Source organism: Myotis brandtii, unplaced genomic scaffold, assembly GCF_000412655.1.
Source record: "Myotis brandtii unplaced genomic scaffold, ASM41265v1 scaffold237, whole genome shotgun sequence".
Lineage (NCBI taxonomy): Eukaryota > Metazoa > Chordata > Mammalia > Chiroptera > Vespertilionidae > Myotis > Myotis brandtii.
Genome location: NW_005358943.1, coordinates 4206823 through 4221975, shown reverse-complemented (window position 1 = coordinate 4221975; position 15153 = coordinate 4206823). Strand labels below are relative to the sequence as shown.

At 39.3% G+C, this 15153-nt stretch overlaps 1 protein-coding gene across 2 annotated transcripts in view; it reads right to left on the bottom strand.

Annotated features, from left to right (window-relative positions):
• GUCY2C (guanylate cyclase 2C) overlaps nucleotides 1-15153 on the bottom strand; it is an 81743-nt gene that overhangs the window by 44188 nt on the left and 22402 nt on the right. For both annotated transcript variants that reach the window (XM_014540187.1, XM_005866793.2), the window contains 6 exons: nucleotides 14558-14622; nucleotides 11298-11513; nucleotides 10101-10222; nucleotides 8580-8676; nucleotides 5968-6085; nucleotides 3545-3680 (listed from right to left, as the gene is read on the bottom strand). In XM_014540187.1, the coding sequence (XP_014395673.1) occupies nucleotides 3545-3680; nucleotides 5968-6085; nucleotides 8580-8676; nucleotides 10101-10222; nucleotides 11298-11513; nucleotides 14558-14622 (754 nt within the window). The remainder of the gene's footprint in view (nucleotides 1-3544; nucleotides 3681-5967; nucleotides 6086-8579; nucleotides 8677-10100; nucleotides 10223-11297; nucleotides 11514-14557; nucleotides 14623-15153) is intronic.

The following is a 15153-nucleotide window of genomic DNA, read 5'->3' as shown; positions in this document are numbered from 1 at the left end:
TGTGTCTTGGTTTCTCATCTATGAAATGACAACAGTACAACAAACTTATGAAATGGCTGTTTAGGTAAAAATATGATCAAATTTCAGCAAATTCACATGGTTTAACATAATAGCTAATATTTATTTTGCATTTACGATACCAGTCTCTGTGCTAAGTGGTTTATATACATTTATCATTTTATTCTTCCTAAAATACCATGATGCAGAAACTATTATCTCCACCTTATTGCTGAGAAACCTGAGTTTAGAGATTTAAATAACTTGCTCCAGGTTGTACAGCTAGTAGATGGCTAATTTAGGACATAAATGTCTATTGGCTCTAAGCCTGTGTTAGTGCCCATTAAGTTGCTTGACCAAGATAACGATATGATAAAATTAATTAAGAATGCACATAGCCCTGGCTGGTGCTGCTCAGTAGTTTGGGTGCTGTCCTGTGTACTGAAGGGTCATCAGCTGCATTCCTGGTCAGGCACATACCCAGGTTGCTGGTTCGATCCCTGGTCCAGGTGTCTGAGGGAGGGAACCAATTGGTTTCTCTCTCACATCAATCGGTTTCTCTCCCTCTCTCTTCCTCTCCCTTTGTCTCTCTCTAAAGTCAATAAAAACATCTTTGAAAAAAAAAGAATGCGCACATAGGATGATACTGAGAAGATGGTAGAGTAGGAAGCACCAGAAATCTATCTTCCCAACCTAGACAACAATTGCACTGGCAGAATCTGTCTGATATAACTATCCTGGAACTCTGGGCTTAGATGGTAAGTTGTGATTAATTTTCATCCATTTTGGCTCTTAGCACAGCAGCAGTACTTTCTCCCACCCCTCAGTCCTGTGGCAGACAGCTGTGCATGTGTTCCTACAGCAGTTCACACACCATTCGCAGGAACCAGGATGAGCAAAAAAGAAAGACCCCGTTGTCTAAGATATTGGGGATCTGTGCTCTAATTGCTGATTGTTGCTTATGATCACAGAGGTGCAGACAAAGAGGTGGTGGCCATTGTTGCTGCACCTCCTCCCATTGTTGTAAACCCCACCCCTCTACTAACATGACTTTCAGGGGGTGTAAAGGGCTAGTGCCCTTTATACTCTCTTTTTCTTTTTTTTCCCTTTGAGGGACAGACATTGATGGCTAGGACATTTAAGCAACTGCACTGGGCATGCGCAGGAGAAGCCAGAAGCTCAGAAAAGAACTGAGAAGGCCTTAAGTTTATTCCTCAGCATAGACAGCCCACAACAATAAAAACAAAAAGCAGAAATAAAACCCAGCAGACCCTGGGGAATGGGAAATTCCCCATGTGGTTTTCAGAATTATCAGGTTATTATATTCAAATATCCAGTTTTCAATGACAACAGCAAATCACAAGGCACACCCTAACTGGTTTTGCTCAGTGGATAGAGCGCCGGCCTGCAGACTGAAGGGTCCCAGGTTCAACTCTAGTCAAGGGCACATATCCGGGTTGCGGGCTTGATCCCTAGTAGAGGGTATGCAGGAGGCAGCCAACCAATGATTCTCTCTCATCATTGATGTTCCTATCTCTCTCTTTCTCCCTTCCTCTCTGAAATCAATAAAAAATATATTTGAAAAAAATCACAAGGCATACAAAGAAAAAAGAAAATATGGCCCATTCAAAAGAAAAAAGGTAAGATAACAGAACTGTCCCTGAAAAAGACATGATGGTGGATCTGTTAGACAAAGGCTTTAAAACAATGATCTTAAATATGCTCAAAGAACTCAGAAGACATGGATAAATTCAAGAAAACGATGCCTAAACAAAATGAAAATAACACTAAAGAGAAGAAAATCTTAAAAAGAAACCAAAAAGAAATTCTGGAAGTAAAAAGTACAATAACTGAAATGAAAAATTCACTACAGGAATTCAAAGGCAGATTTGAGCAGGCAGAAGAATCAGCAAACATGAATATAGAATAATGGAAATTATTGAGTCTGAGGAACAGAAAGAAGAAAAGATTGAAGAAAAGTGACCTGTGGAACATTATCAAGCAGACCAACACAGGCAAAGAAGGAAAAGAAAGAATATTAGAAGTAATAATGTCCAAAACATCCCAAATTTGATCAAAGACAGGATTATAAATATGCAAGAAGCTCAATAAACTTTAAGTAAGGTGAATTCAGACACTCACACCAAGACACATTATAATAAAACTGTCAAAAGCCAAAGACAAAGAGAATTTTGCAAGCAGTAAGAGAAGTGATTTGTCCCATTCAAAGGATACTGAATAAGATTGTTAGCTGGTTTCTCATTAGAACCTTTGAAGGCCAGAAGGCAGTGGGATGATATATTCAAAATGCTAAAAGAAAAAACTATCAACTAAGAATCCTTTGTGACATTTACAACATGAATTGAACCTCGAGGACATTATGCTAAGTGAAATAATACAATCACAAAAAGAATAATACTGTCTGATTCCACTTATATGAGATATATAGAATAGTTAAAATCACAGAGACAAAAAGTAGAGTGGTAGTTGCCAGGAGGTAGGGGTAGGGGACAAAGGGTAATTATTGTTTAATAAGTATAGAATTTCAGTTTAAAAGATGAAAGTTCTGGCAATAGGTGATGGTGATAGTTTCACAATGATATGAATGAACTTAATAACACTGGACTATGCTTAAAAATGATTAAGATCCTATATTTAATATTATGTGTTTTACCACAATTTTAAAAACTAGGGGGAAAATAATGTACATAAAGTACCTAGAAGAACTTGGGACACAGGAGAAAAATCAATAAGGCATTATTCCTCCCTGCCTCCCTGCTTCTTCAGGGGTGCAGAAGTGATTTCTTCCTATCCTTGTCATATCCTATAGACATTGATGCAGCCCTCAAGCTTTAGTGCTGGGTGTTTGCCACCCTCTGAAGTCAAGAGAAGACTCACTCTGCAGTAGGATAAAAGTTTTTCAGAGTAAGGATTTAAGGCAAGTTAGAAAAGTCAACTATCATTTGTCTTTTACTTAATATACATTAATCTAAAAAGACATTTTTTTCATGGTAACTGGATGAGATCTGGGAAGTGAAAGGAGTTTCAATAGAAGCTTGTGTGGAAAGAAAATGCTGATTCCTATAGTTCAGAAGGACAAGCGTTGTGAAATGTTGGATGGTATTGTTATGTGATGTTTTGAGTTGGAGGGGTAACACAGGGTCCCTGATTTCAGGACAGAAAGAGAAGTATGGAAGGACCAAAATCAAACTACAGGCACTTTTCTTCTTGCTAATCTCCAAGCACAGTCAGGACATCATGGCTCAAAATGATCTGCGATGAGCTTGTTCATAACTACAGGGCCTGAGCTACATGCTCTTTCCTTGATATTCAAAGATTCTGAAATTCTAAAGCATAAACTGGGGTCTAGTTATTGATAACAGCACCCCCAAACTCTATACAATGATGTCTATCTCCCATTAAGTTCAAAGGTATTTATCTGTTGATCCACTTATTGCCAAACCCCCTCTTTGCTTCCCAAAGTCCATATTTCTTCAGCTTTCTGTAGAGTGTTAAGTGTTGTTGTTTGCTCGTAGGTGACCAGTACCTTCGAAAGTGAGGTTCCTGAAAGCATGAGCAAGTTTGTCGGTGTCAATTTCTTTTCCTTTCCCAAGAAATGTCTGTAGCACATGTCCAAAGAGCAAGATTCCATTCAAATAGGCAAGAGAAAAGTCATTTAACTCCTGAACAAGAAAGAAAAATCTTAAAATTAGTTCTAAAAAAGAGATTATGGTCTTGAGCCAGAAGCAAAATGTTCTTGGGGTCAGCAGAGTAACTGAATATTGGGGGAATTGTAGAAACGGAGACTTTGGGCTAATATTTCCTTGGGGTGGGGCTCTGTATTATCACTATGTCACAATTCTGTCTTCTCTTGGGATCAATAAACCGAGAACACTGCCTTCAAGGAAGTAACTGGAAGCAGTTGTACTTCTTTCCCATGAGGATAAAATATCTCATTTCAATCAGGAAAGAAAACATACAGCATTTCATAATCCTTTTAAGATTTTACAGAAAATTAACGCTTGCAGTTTAATGTTTTCCTTAAAGAGTAAAAGAGAACAACCACAAAAACATCTCCCTGCCTTTGAACATCCTGAATGGGACAGGAGTAGTTTTGATTGGAAGGTATTGAGCTTGCTTTGAAGGCAGTTCTTTTTCTTTATTTTTTAAAAGAATATATTTTTATTGATTTCAGAAAGAGGAAGGGAGAGGGAGAGATAGAAACATCAATGATGAGAGAGAATCATTGATAGGCTGCCTCCTGTACACCCCCTACTGTGGATCAAGCCCACAACCTGGGCATGTGCCCTGACCAGGAATTGAACCCTGACCTTCTGGTTCATGGGTTGACACTCAACCACTGAGCCACACTGGCTGGGCTGAAGACAGTTCTGATTGGGTGTTACTTCAGGCCATAAATGTCTGCCCAGGGGAACAAAAAAGAGAGGGTCAGGCCCTAGCTGGTGTTGCCCTGTGGGTTGGGCATTGTTCTGTACACTGAAAGGTTGCTGGTTGGACTCTGTGTCAAGGCACATGTCTAGGTTGAGGGCTGATCTCTGGTAGGGGACATGTAGGAGGCAGCCAATTGATGTTTTGCTCTCACATCGATGTTTCTCTCTCCCTCTCCCTCTCTCTCTACAAATCAACTTTAAAAATCAAATAAATAAATAAAAGAGAGGGTTAAAACTCCCTTGCAACAATTATATGCTGGTCTTCACAGAGTAAGGCTATGGATTAAAAGCTCTGTGCCCCACTGAAGCCAAGTGAGTTCTGTCAGCTTGGGTATTTTGGATTGCACACTTTTGCCAGACCCTCGAAGCTATGCAAGTGATACCTGTGCAAGTGATACCTGAATACTATACCCCGATGAATATATGTTAGAAAATATAACAGGGGGGGGGGGAATAAAACACCTCTCATTGGTTTCAGTGCTTTTTGCTGAAATCATCATTTCATGAGCTGAAAAGAATCCAGTTGAGACCCAGCCCTACCCAAAAGGGGGTGTCACTCCTAATTTTGGCAGGGTTGTAAAACAGAGGGCTTAGCACTGCTAGTGCAGGAAAAACTGTGATACTCCAAAGATACCCAACTTGCTTTATAGAGCTCTTTGGGCCTGGCCTTTGCTTGCCAACCCAAAACTGTTCATGGTCCTCAGGACTGCTCCTTCCTTCCTCTTCCCACTCCAAAACTGCTCTCAAGTATCTCTGAGTGCAGAATACATCTGATGAATTTGATCACATTAAAGTGCAGTGTCTGACCAAGACCAAGTGGTATTAGTGTCAGGAGCCCCTCATTATACTTAGGTGACCATGATTTGATGTCCAAATGGAGCATCTTTTTTTTTGGAGACAAATGCTAAACCAGATGAAATGCTTAGATAAGAGGCATAAACCAGGACTCTTTTGGATAAATGTGGACAATGGTTCACCTAATCACAATAGATAACAATGTTTTTACTTAGGAATACAGGGATGGGGAAAGTAGGTTTACAGTTGTGAGTATGCAAAACACAGATTTTATTTATGTATTATTGTTTAGTAATTGTTGTATTTTGCATATGAACAGCTGTAAACCTACTTTTGCCCACTCCTGTGTATATCTCTAAAGATAGAATTTGATATGGGTGCCAGCAGAAAGTTGCTTTAGGATGTAGGAAAACTTCACTTATTTTACATTGTTTATTTCCCCTAAGTTAGCAGGGCGTCTTCTATCTTCCCACACTATCACTTCCATTCTGATGTTACAGAAGTGCGCACTGCTGTGCTGGTCTAGAGCCTAACACACTGACCCATAGTAAGAGTTTTAGTAGCAGGAATCTTGCAATTACACCTAGTAGGTCTCAGTTAACACTTGCTGAGTGAATTGAAATGAGTAAAAAAATAATGCTCATCTTAGAATTTGAGTCCCAAAGAGTAGAATAATATCTTAACGTTGAAGAAGAAAATAATAGTATGCATATATGAAGCTTACCAATGATAAGTCCTGGGGAAAAGAACTACCTGGGATGGACTCTTTAGGAGGCAGTGTCAAAACAAGGACATTTTTCATATAGTCAGGGGCTGTGACATTGTCCATGAAGTAGTGGTTACTGCAATAAAAGCACAATTTCTCATGAAAATTAGGTTCCTCCAAATAGAGAGATAGAGCTCCTACAATTTCACTCAAACTAAAATAGTAGTCTTGAAATAGTTTAAAACATGTTCTTTTTTCCAGTAACCTGCAAAGCTGTCTACTTTCTCCATATAGGCTTAATTCTTTCAACCTGCTAAGTTGAACAAGAGAAATTAGGCAGCTGTGCGTAACATACACAAAGGGGAAGGAAGATCAGAAGACATATACCACTTTCAGGGAAATGTGTTTGGGCTCTGGACACTTAAGCTAGTGGTTGCTTTCAAGACTTAATGACCCTTGGTTTATATCTGGGAACATTCTTTTCCTTAAGTGCTCATAACAATTTAGAGATATTAAGATATGATAAAAAAAATTAGGAGTGAAAATTACTTTTCAGATGGTAAAACATAAGAATGGAAGGGCTAAACATTTTCTCTACCACTACTGTAAACTTCTTGGCATGAGCTTATTGATCCTTGTATCCTCAACTCCAAGATAATTCTTGGCACACTGTGGACTCTCAAAATATCTGAGACTGTGCTGCAAATGGTATCTAGCTTCCCAACCATTTGAATGTTTTAATAGGTCAAGAATCTAACATGTTTGAACTGCTATAACTAGGCTGACCATCATTTAATATTCAAACAGGAGGTGAACACATCTATGAACTGAGAACTGTTTTGAATCTTTTGCTCATATTATCACATACAATTCTAAAAATACCCCGATACAGTGGACATTTTTATTCTCATTTTACAAATGAGTAGATTAAATCTCAAAATACTAATACCCAAGAGTCAAATGAACCAGAAGTGTCAGAATTAGAATTTGAATCGAAGTTATGTATGTCTAGTTTCAAGTGAATCTCATGATTTTCCCAAAACATAGGCAGGTGTCCTTCAGGAATAGCGACAAAGGATTGCCAACACTTTGGCAGTCGACTGAGGATTTGCTAAAAGTAAAATTACACCAACTAAGTTACACTGAGGACTCCTTCCAGAGGGCAAAACAGTTACTGAAAGAAGCTATCAGTGTGGTTGTTGGGATGAAATGCTGATGATGTGCCCTCCTTCCTGTATGCTGCAGCTAAAAAGTTACATTGGTTATCTTCATGAACAACTTGTGGTCAAACAGGCCTCCAGTTGATATGCTTCACTTCTCTTAACACTGTGAAAGGTACATTTAGTGTGGGTGAAGTGACTAGGCAAACACAGGAAAGAGCTAATGCAGTAACAGTTTCTGGTCTGAACATAGAAAGGTAATGATTAATGATCCAGTCAGATAAGTGAAGTCAGATGATCTAGCTGATGGGGCAAAGGACACAGCCATACCAGTGAAACCCTCTTTAAGCTTATTCTGACTCACATATTACCTTGACACAGTTAGTCTGTGGGTCTCCACATTAAAAGATGAGTGGTAAAATGAGGGATGTGATAAAAAGTAGTTCTATTGCCCTGGCCGGTTTGGCTCAGTGGATAGAGTGTTGGCCTGTGGACTGAAGGATCATGAGTTCGATTGTGGTCAAGGGCATGTACCTTGGCTGCAGGCTCAATCCCCGGCCCCGGTTGGGGTGCCTGAAGGAGGCAACCAACCAATATATCTCTCTCACATTGATGTTTCTCTCTGTCTCTCCCCTTCCCTTCCACTCTCTCTAAAAATCAATGGAAAATATCCTCAAAATAAATAAATATAATCTAAATAAATAAATATGATTTCTGTTTTTTCCCTCTCTCTCTTTAGTTCCAGACAAATGCAAAGGAAAAGATCACCACCCAGTGATGATTCACAGTAGGCAAAGGATAACTGTATAAATTAAATTCACTTAACTAGAACTTTCCACATACCAAAGGTGGCTGAAGGAAAAATAATCTAGGATCAAAGGCCATTAGCATTTGAAGGCACAGATATGGCACACATTCTCATAGATAATATTATTGGGTTATAAGCTGATTTATCACTACCTGAGAAAGACCTTAAAGTCAGGCTGGACACCAGGATAAATAGACATGTGGGTTTAATGGGATTTTCATAAAACTTTGTTATTTAGACATGATAGTGATGTCAAAGGAATACATCTCCACTAAGGCCATGATTAATTAAAAAAGAATGAGGGCATTAGAAAAGGAACAAACATAGATTAAAATATTACCATCATGCCCTAGCCGGTTCGATTCCAGTCAAAGGCACGTACCTTGGTTGCAGGCTCCTGGCCCTGGGTGTGTGGAAGGCAACCAATTGATGTGTCTCTCTCACATCGATGTTTCTCTCTGTCTCTCCCTCTCCCCTCCATTCTCTCTAAAAATCAATAGAAAAAAAAATATCCTCAGGTGAGGATTAAAAAAATATATTATCATCATACTGAACCCTATATAAGGTTGTGCAAAGCAAAGGAAAAGAAAATGCGCCTTTTGGAAATCCTTGGAGTATTTTCTTTCTGAAAGGAGAAGAGTTCTTCCAAATATTATACCTACTTAAATAGATCCACTAGAATAATGACAGTGTCTTCAGCCACTTCCTGGTCACCCTTGATGGAGGAGATGATGTCTGGTGTACCACACACAATAATCACTGAGGAGAGAGAGCAGGACAAAGAGAGAAATATACAATGGTGTATACACAAACAGAAAGGGAACCCGGTGCCTGAATTTGAACTCAGTATGTCCATGATATGTTTTAAGACTAACACCAATTCCTCAAATTACTACCTCCCCTTTTCTTAAATTTACAGTCACAGAGTCAGGGTAGAGCTAAATGGAATCTTAAAACGAATGATATGGTCCATTTCCTTAATTTTATTGATTTAAGGAAACCGAAGCCAAGATGTCGAAGGGTTAAAGAATTAGTAGATGACAGAGGTAGCTCTACTATTCAAGCTTTATGAGTCTGGGTTCGTGCTTATTCCATTACACCACACTGGAGTATTCCAAAAACTATTTTCATTGGTTACTATTTTCATCTCACCATATGTAAAGTGGTTGGAAAAGATAGAGAATAAGTTAATGTGAGAATTTATGAAGTTTTCCTAAGCAACTTTCTTTGTGGGCTTTGTAGCCTCTTAACTCAGATCTTAGTCTTAGAGATCTCAGTGATGGAGTCCTATCCGATTCTATAACTGCAGCTACACTTCCCAAATGCATGACTTTATATGAGTAAGAGGAGTTGGGAGATACTTCATTAGATTTTTTAAAATATTGTGTTGCCCAGTTGAATTATAAACCCTGTAGGGACATGAATAATTTAATACTTCATTTTCCCCCTGATATCTTGGTCAATGTTTTGCAAATGGTAGGTTCTTAGTTTGGTAAATGTTTAATAAGTATGATGATGTAGATAATGATTTGAGTGACACCAGGAAATCCTGCCAAGCAAGGATTTTCCCATAGGAAATTCCCACAGTTGATTCCTTTACTCCTGATATATTCTAATTTGTAAAGAGAATTCTATGGAAAATGAAGCAAATCACCTAATAACTTAGAAAGGATGACTTTATCCCACTAGTGTTTCACACTTGACTTGTAACTCAGAGATCATTAGGCAGGTGAGGTATTTTGCTTACTTTTATAATTTTACGTGAGGCTAGATATCAGTAAACATATCCTCTTAGTCATGAGTGAAGCAGGGTTCAGAATGTTTGAGGAATTGTCACAAATCCAATAACATATGGGATTGAGGTGAACTTAAAAACCAGTTTACTGTGATGGTGGGTCATGATGTCATTTTGGTTTATAAAAATTGGATTTTAACATCATCATTACTTTCATGAAGTTAATATATTTGTTCAATATCACTTTTCTAATTTCTCCCAGAGGACAAAGTTTTAATCAACAAAAGAAACAATATAATGGAGTTGCATGCAACTACAGATCTCCCAAAAGATAAGAAGTAAATTGAGGTAATGATGACAACTCTGTCTGATAGATTTGTCAAATGACTCATAAGGAAGTGGTAGCTGTGAGGAAGAAGTTGGCAAAATTATCTTCATGTATTCATACCATTGCTTTTCCTATCCTGGTCCATTAAGATTTTCTGAAACTCAGCATCTCCTCTCAATACCTCTTTGAAGTTAAGTTCCTGAGAAAAATAAGAAACTCCAGCCTCTAGAGCATTGAGGTACCTAGAACAAAAAAAGAGAAACTATAAAAATCCAGCTTTGTTTCTTCATGGCCTTCCATGCCATTTGCTCATTGCTTACTGATCTGTCCTGGGACTTGACAAAAATTCACGTCTGCTATTAACACAGTAGATAATACACTCCATGAGTGTGAACATCTAATTTAGTGAAAGTATTGGGGAACTTTTAGGGGATCTTCATGCATATGTACACATAGTGGAAAATTTGGTGGGTCCCTTATAATGGCTTTCTGCTATTTGCCGAAGAAACCAGCCCCATTATCACAGATAAATTGAAACCTTTGAATCTACAGTACAAAAATTCCAAGTTGATAGAAATAATTTCTCCTCCTGTGTGAAATGAATTTATGTGTGTTCTAAGTTCACCCCAAAGTTTCTAGGACAAGGCCTTTGGGTTGATTCTTGTAGTTCCATAGATGTGCAAACCCAGTGGTGCCCTACTTTTAGTCTTCTGCGTACTTATGTAGATAGAGACTACAGAACTGAGCAGCATCAGCATTGTGGTTCTGTAATAACCTGATCAAAGGATCCTGTCTGCTATCTTTGCTGAAAGAGAGGGAACTTGCAATTTTATTTTGGCAGTGGTGCCCATTATCCTGTTCTCTGTCCACCTCCCAACTTATTCTTCTGAAAAAAACTATGAGAGAAATGGTTTCTAACTAATTGTAGGTATAGGCAGAATGCACATTCTCTGGTATCATGTCTTGCACAGTAATGTGAAAGCATAAACTTCTGGTTTTCATTTCCTTATCTGTAAAATGGGGATCATAGTACCTGTTCTCTTTTCTTCAGAGGGTTTCCCGTGGGAAATTAATAAAACTATCTTGGAGGTACTTTGAAAACTACTAAGAGTTTGAAAATGCAACACATGCTGATTATGTTTATTATACTATGTTTCCTTTGGCCCCTTTGCTTTTATTTGTAAGAGACTGAGCTGGTGTCCACTCCCACTGCTGTAACAGATGGAAAAGGTGCATCTGATAATAACCAGTGGCCGGCTATGAGTCTATGGCTTATTTCTGTGGCAAGTGCCAGAGAATGTTAATAATTCTGCTTACCATAAACAGTCCTCAGATTCGGTATTATTCTTGAAAACATATGCAGTGGTCCAGAAAGAAGTTTTGAATGACAAATTGTTAATCTTCCAAAAGTCAACCAAGAAGTGCGTCAACTTCCTAGCTGGAGACATCAACCTGGTTAAATTTTCTTTGAAGTCACATGACAATCCAAAACTTCCAGCTGAAATCATGGGATATCTAAAATTTGCATCAAGGCTATGCCAAGAGGTAAAAAAAAAAAAGAAAGAAAGAAATATCAGGGTTAACTTAAGTAGCACAAATAAGATCGCTCTTTAACCTGTTTCAGCATGCAAAGAAATACAGGTGACCCTCCCACACAGGTGAATTTTAAAACAACATTTATTAAGCATATGCTAGGCTTTAAGAACACTTTAGGTGTCTTCATGTATCTGTGACTTAGTTACTTAGATTTATTCTAAAATAAGTTGTCATTTGGGCTGTCATAACATGCAGGCTGGGACATATAAAATCTGGGGAGTAGGGCTAAGAGAATAGAGGATGGGCCTCTATAGCTACCACAGTTGTAAAGTCCAAAGGATGCCCTCTACACTTTTTTCTCTATTCATTGCCTTGCTTCTGGCTCTTCTGTGGATTACATTTGAGATAGACATTGCTGAGGATTTTAGAGTTTTTCTTCCCCTGCTCAGCACATAGACCTTCTTGTAGTTCCTTAAACATGACAAGCTTTATTCTCCATCAGGGCCTCACAAATACCAAGAATGCTGTTGCCCTGTCCCCTTGGCTGACTCTTACTAATCCATCAAGTCCTAGATTAAATGTCTCTTTAGTCATCAGGAAAATTTCCTTGATACCTAAGACCAGGTAATTATTTGGGTGAGTATCTGTCCCCTCCATTAGATTGCAAGCTCCATTAAAGCCAGGGATCATGTCTTGCAGGTTCACCTCAGCATCCCCAGTCAGCCTGGTCCAGATGTAGGTGCTCAATATGTATTTGATAAAGGAAGGACAAAAATACCTCCTTCCATCTTCAGTGTTCCACTGAGAGGTGTCACTGAGTGTTCTGCTCACATCTCAAACTCCCCACGTTCACGGCCAAATTTATTTTTATTTCTCAAAATGGTTCCTTATCCTGATTCTCCATTTCTTTTAGTGTTTTGAGATCTCAAAGTCTTTTTGACTACTTTCCAGCCCTCACCCCAACATCCAATCAATTATTAAATACTATTGATTCCACCTTTAAATATCTTTAAAAGTTACCCTTCCTGTGCATGTCAGCTGCTTTCATGCTGAACAGATCCCCGCTTCTCCCCTGCCGACTTCTCTGCCAACATTCTCTCCTTGTCTGCTCCAGTCTTTCCTGTACACTGTTGTCAATTATTCTTCCCAAAGTTAAACTGCTTCCTATGGTACCTCCCTGCTCAACCTTAGTGGTTAATGAAATAGAACAAAATCTAATTAAATACAACAAAGCATATGCAACTAATAATCTAATTAAATATAAACTCTTTCCCCCAGAACTCAAGACCTCCCAAATATGTCCCTCCTTCATTTTTTCTAGTTTTATCTCTATTATTCTCCTCTATATCTCTTGCATGCCCGTTAGTACAGAGTTTAACAAGTTTTCTACGCTTTGCTGCTTCTTTGCTTTTACACTTACTTCTTTCTCTGCCTGGCTGGGATACTTAACCTCTCATCTTTACCCATTAAAATATTACCCATTATTCAACATACAACTTCTACTATACCACTGCCTTCATGAAGTCTTTCCCTTCTCGAAGCGTAACTCTCCTAACCAGAGGTGACCATTTCCTTCTGTGCATCCAGAGCGTCTTGTTTGTTTCCTTCTCTGATGGAACCTACCTGACTCTGACTTGGACTGGTCACCAGCGTCCTCATCACCTTCTCATGTCACCAGGCAGGGGCTAGGTTTTACCTAATTCTCTCTATTCCAATAAAATAAAAATGCTTCTTGCCTGTATGGTCTGGCTGAGTGGCTGATCCATGAACCAGGAGGTGACCCATGAACCAGGAGGTGATGGTTCAATCCCCGGTCAGGGCACATGCCCTGATTGTGGGCTCAATCCCAGTAGGGGAAGTGCAGGAGGCAGCTAGTCGATCATTCTGTCTCATCATTGATGTTTCTATCTTTCTCTCCCTTTCCCTTCCTCTCTCTCTAAACTCAATAAAAACATATTTAAAATGAAAATGCTTCTTTGCACATGGCAAGTCCTCCTAAATGGTGAGTTCATTTTCTTAACGCCCCTTTTCTTTTGAGCATACTCTATAGCATTGTCAATAAGTAGTCAGACAAGACGACAACCAGGAATGAGTGCAAGGAAGAGTGAGATTCTGTGTTTGTCTGTGTTTTGGTATGGAAGATGAGCTAAAAAAATGCTTCTATGGTGTGTCTATGGAGTGCAGTGGCCCTGAGCACCTGAATCTGCCTGAGGAGCTGGTGTGAGGTGTGAGAAGAACAGTTTGCAACAGACATTTCAGAGGCCTAATGTTTACCCTCCAGAGTCTCTTGCAAGGGGTTTTTCAGCACAGTTCTCTCTGCGTAGGCGAGGGCTGATCCTTGATTCAGGGTAAGATTGTAACAGGCATGAGAAAGGCATGTGGGAGGGATTTTGACTGGGATCGGTGTAATCTGGAAGACCAAAGTGTTTGTGGTGATGAGATTTAATGAATGGAAGGGATGAGGGCGACTGTCCCAGAGAGAAGTATTTGCATTCAGGAATATATTGAAAGCTTCTTTCTAAGGAGATCAGGGCATTGTGCAAAGTACTGTAATGTGTTATTTAAAACCTTCAAATAATGCTATGAAATAAGTACCTTGCCCCCGTCCTTACTCTTGTAAACCCAGAGCTAAAACAGAGCCCTGCTCATGCCCTTCAGTGCTGCCCTTTTCTTTGTGTTTCCATACACTCTGCTTATACGTTTGTGAGTATTTCTTTGATTAAGCTCCTCAAATTATCCACGTGCATGTCTTCCCTGTTTCCTACCAGAACTCTGACTTTATACCACGTTGCTTCTCCAGCTTAGATGTTGGTAACTGCACCTGAACAGCTACTGTGACTCACCCCACTCTGAGCAAAGGCAGAGTTAACTCGATAAGGGAATTACGGTTGTAAGACCGGTGGCAATATAGGAGGGCCCCAACACCCCTCATTTTGTCGCCTTGACTAGACTGCTGTTTGATAAACTCTTTTTAACACGGATGTCATGTCTTGATTTCAATTCATAGTGGCATCAAAACAACAACAAAACAAAATACTTACTATATCTGGAAGGTAGAATATGTACACGAGGGTCCCATGAGGACACAACCCATCTCTTTTTTATTCTGTAGGAGAAAAAAAGAAAGAAAAAAACTAATGCCTAAAATAGAAACACACACACACACACACACCACAAAATAAGAAAACAAAACAAAGGAAAGAATCAAAAGACAGAAAAGAAGTGGCAAGGGAAGGCTCCCAGAAGGTTAGAAAGTGGACCACTTAAGATGTTAGAATGCAGAGCAGAAGGGGGCAACATGGGGTGCCTCTTGCTGGGCAAGGGGCAGCTAAGGGATGAAGTAGTCTGAGAGAGGCAGTGCTATGGGTAGAGGGAAAGGTATTCCACTGAAAGGGAGCTGACTGCAGGGAACCTGCATTCTTTATCAAGAGGGAGATGCAGAGTGGAGGAAGGACTGGCAGACATAGTAGTGTCTGTCAGCCACATTAGAGAAAAACTAGATTTGGAGGTGCTCTGGAGGGAGTGGGCAAGTTTTAGGGAGAGCTACAAAGTAGGGCTAAAGAGAACAAATGTAATGTGACCAGCTGGGCAATGATAGATCTTATTTTCAATTATATCTCAAGGGGAATGTGATTAG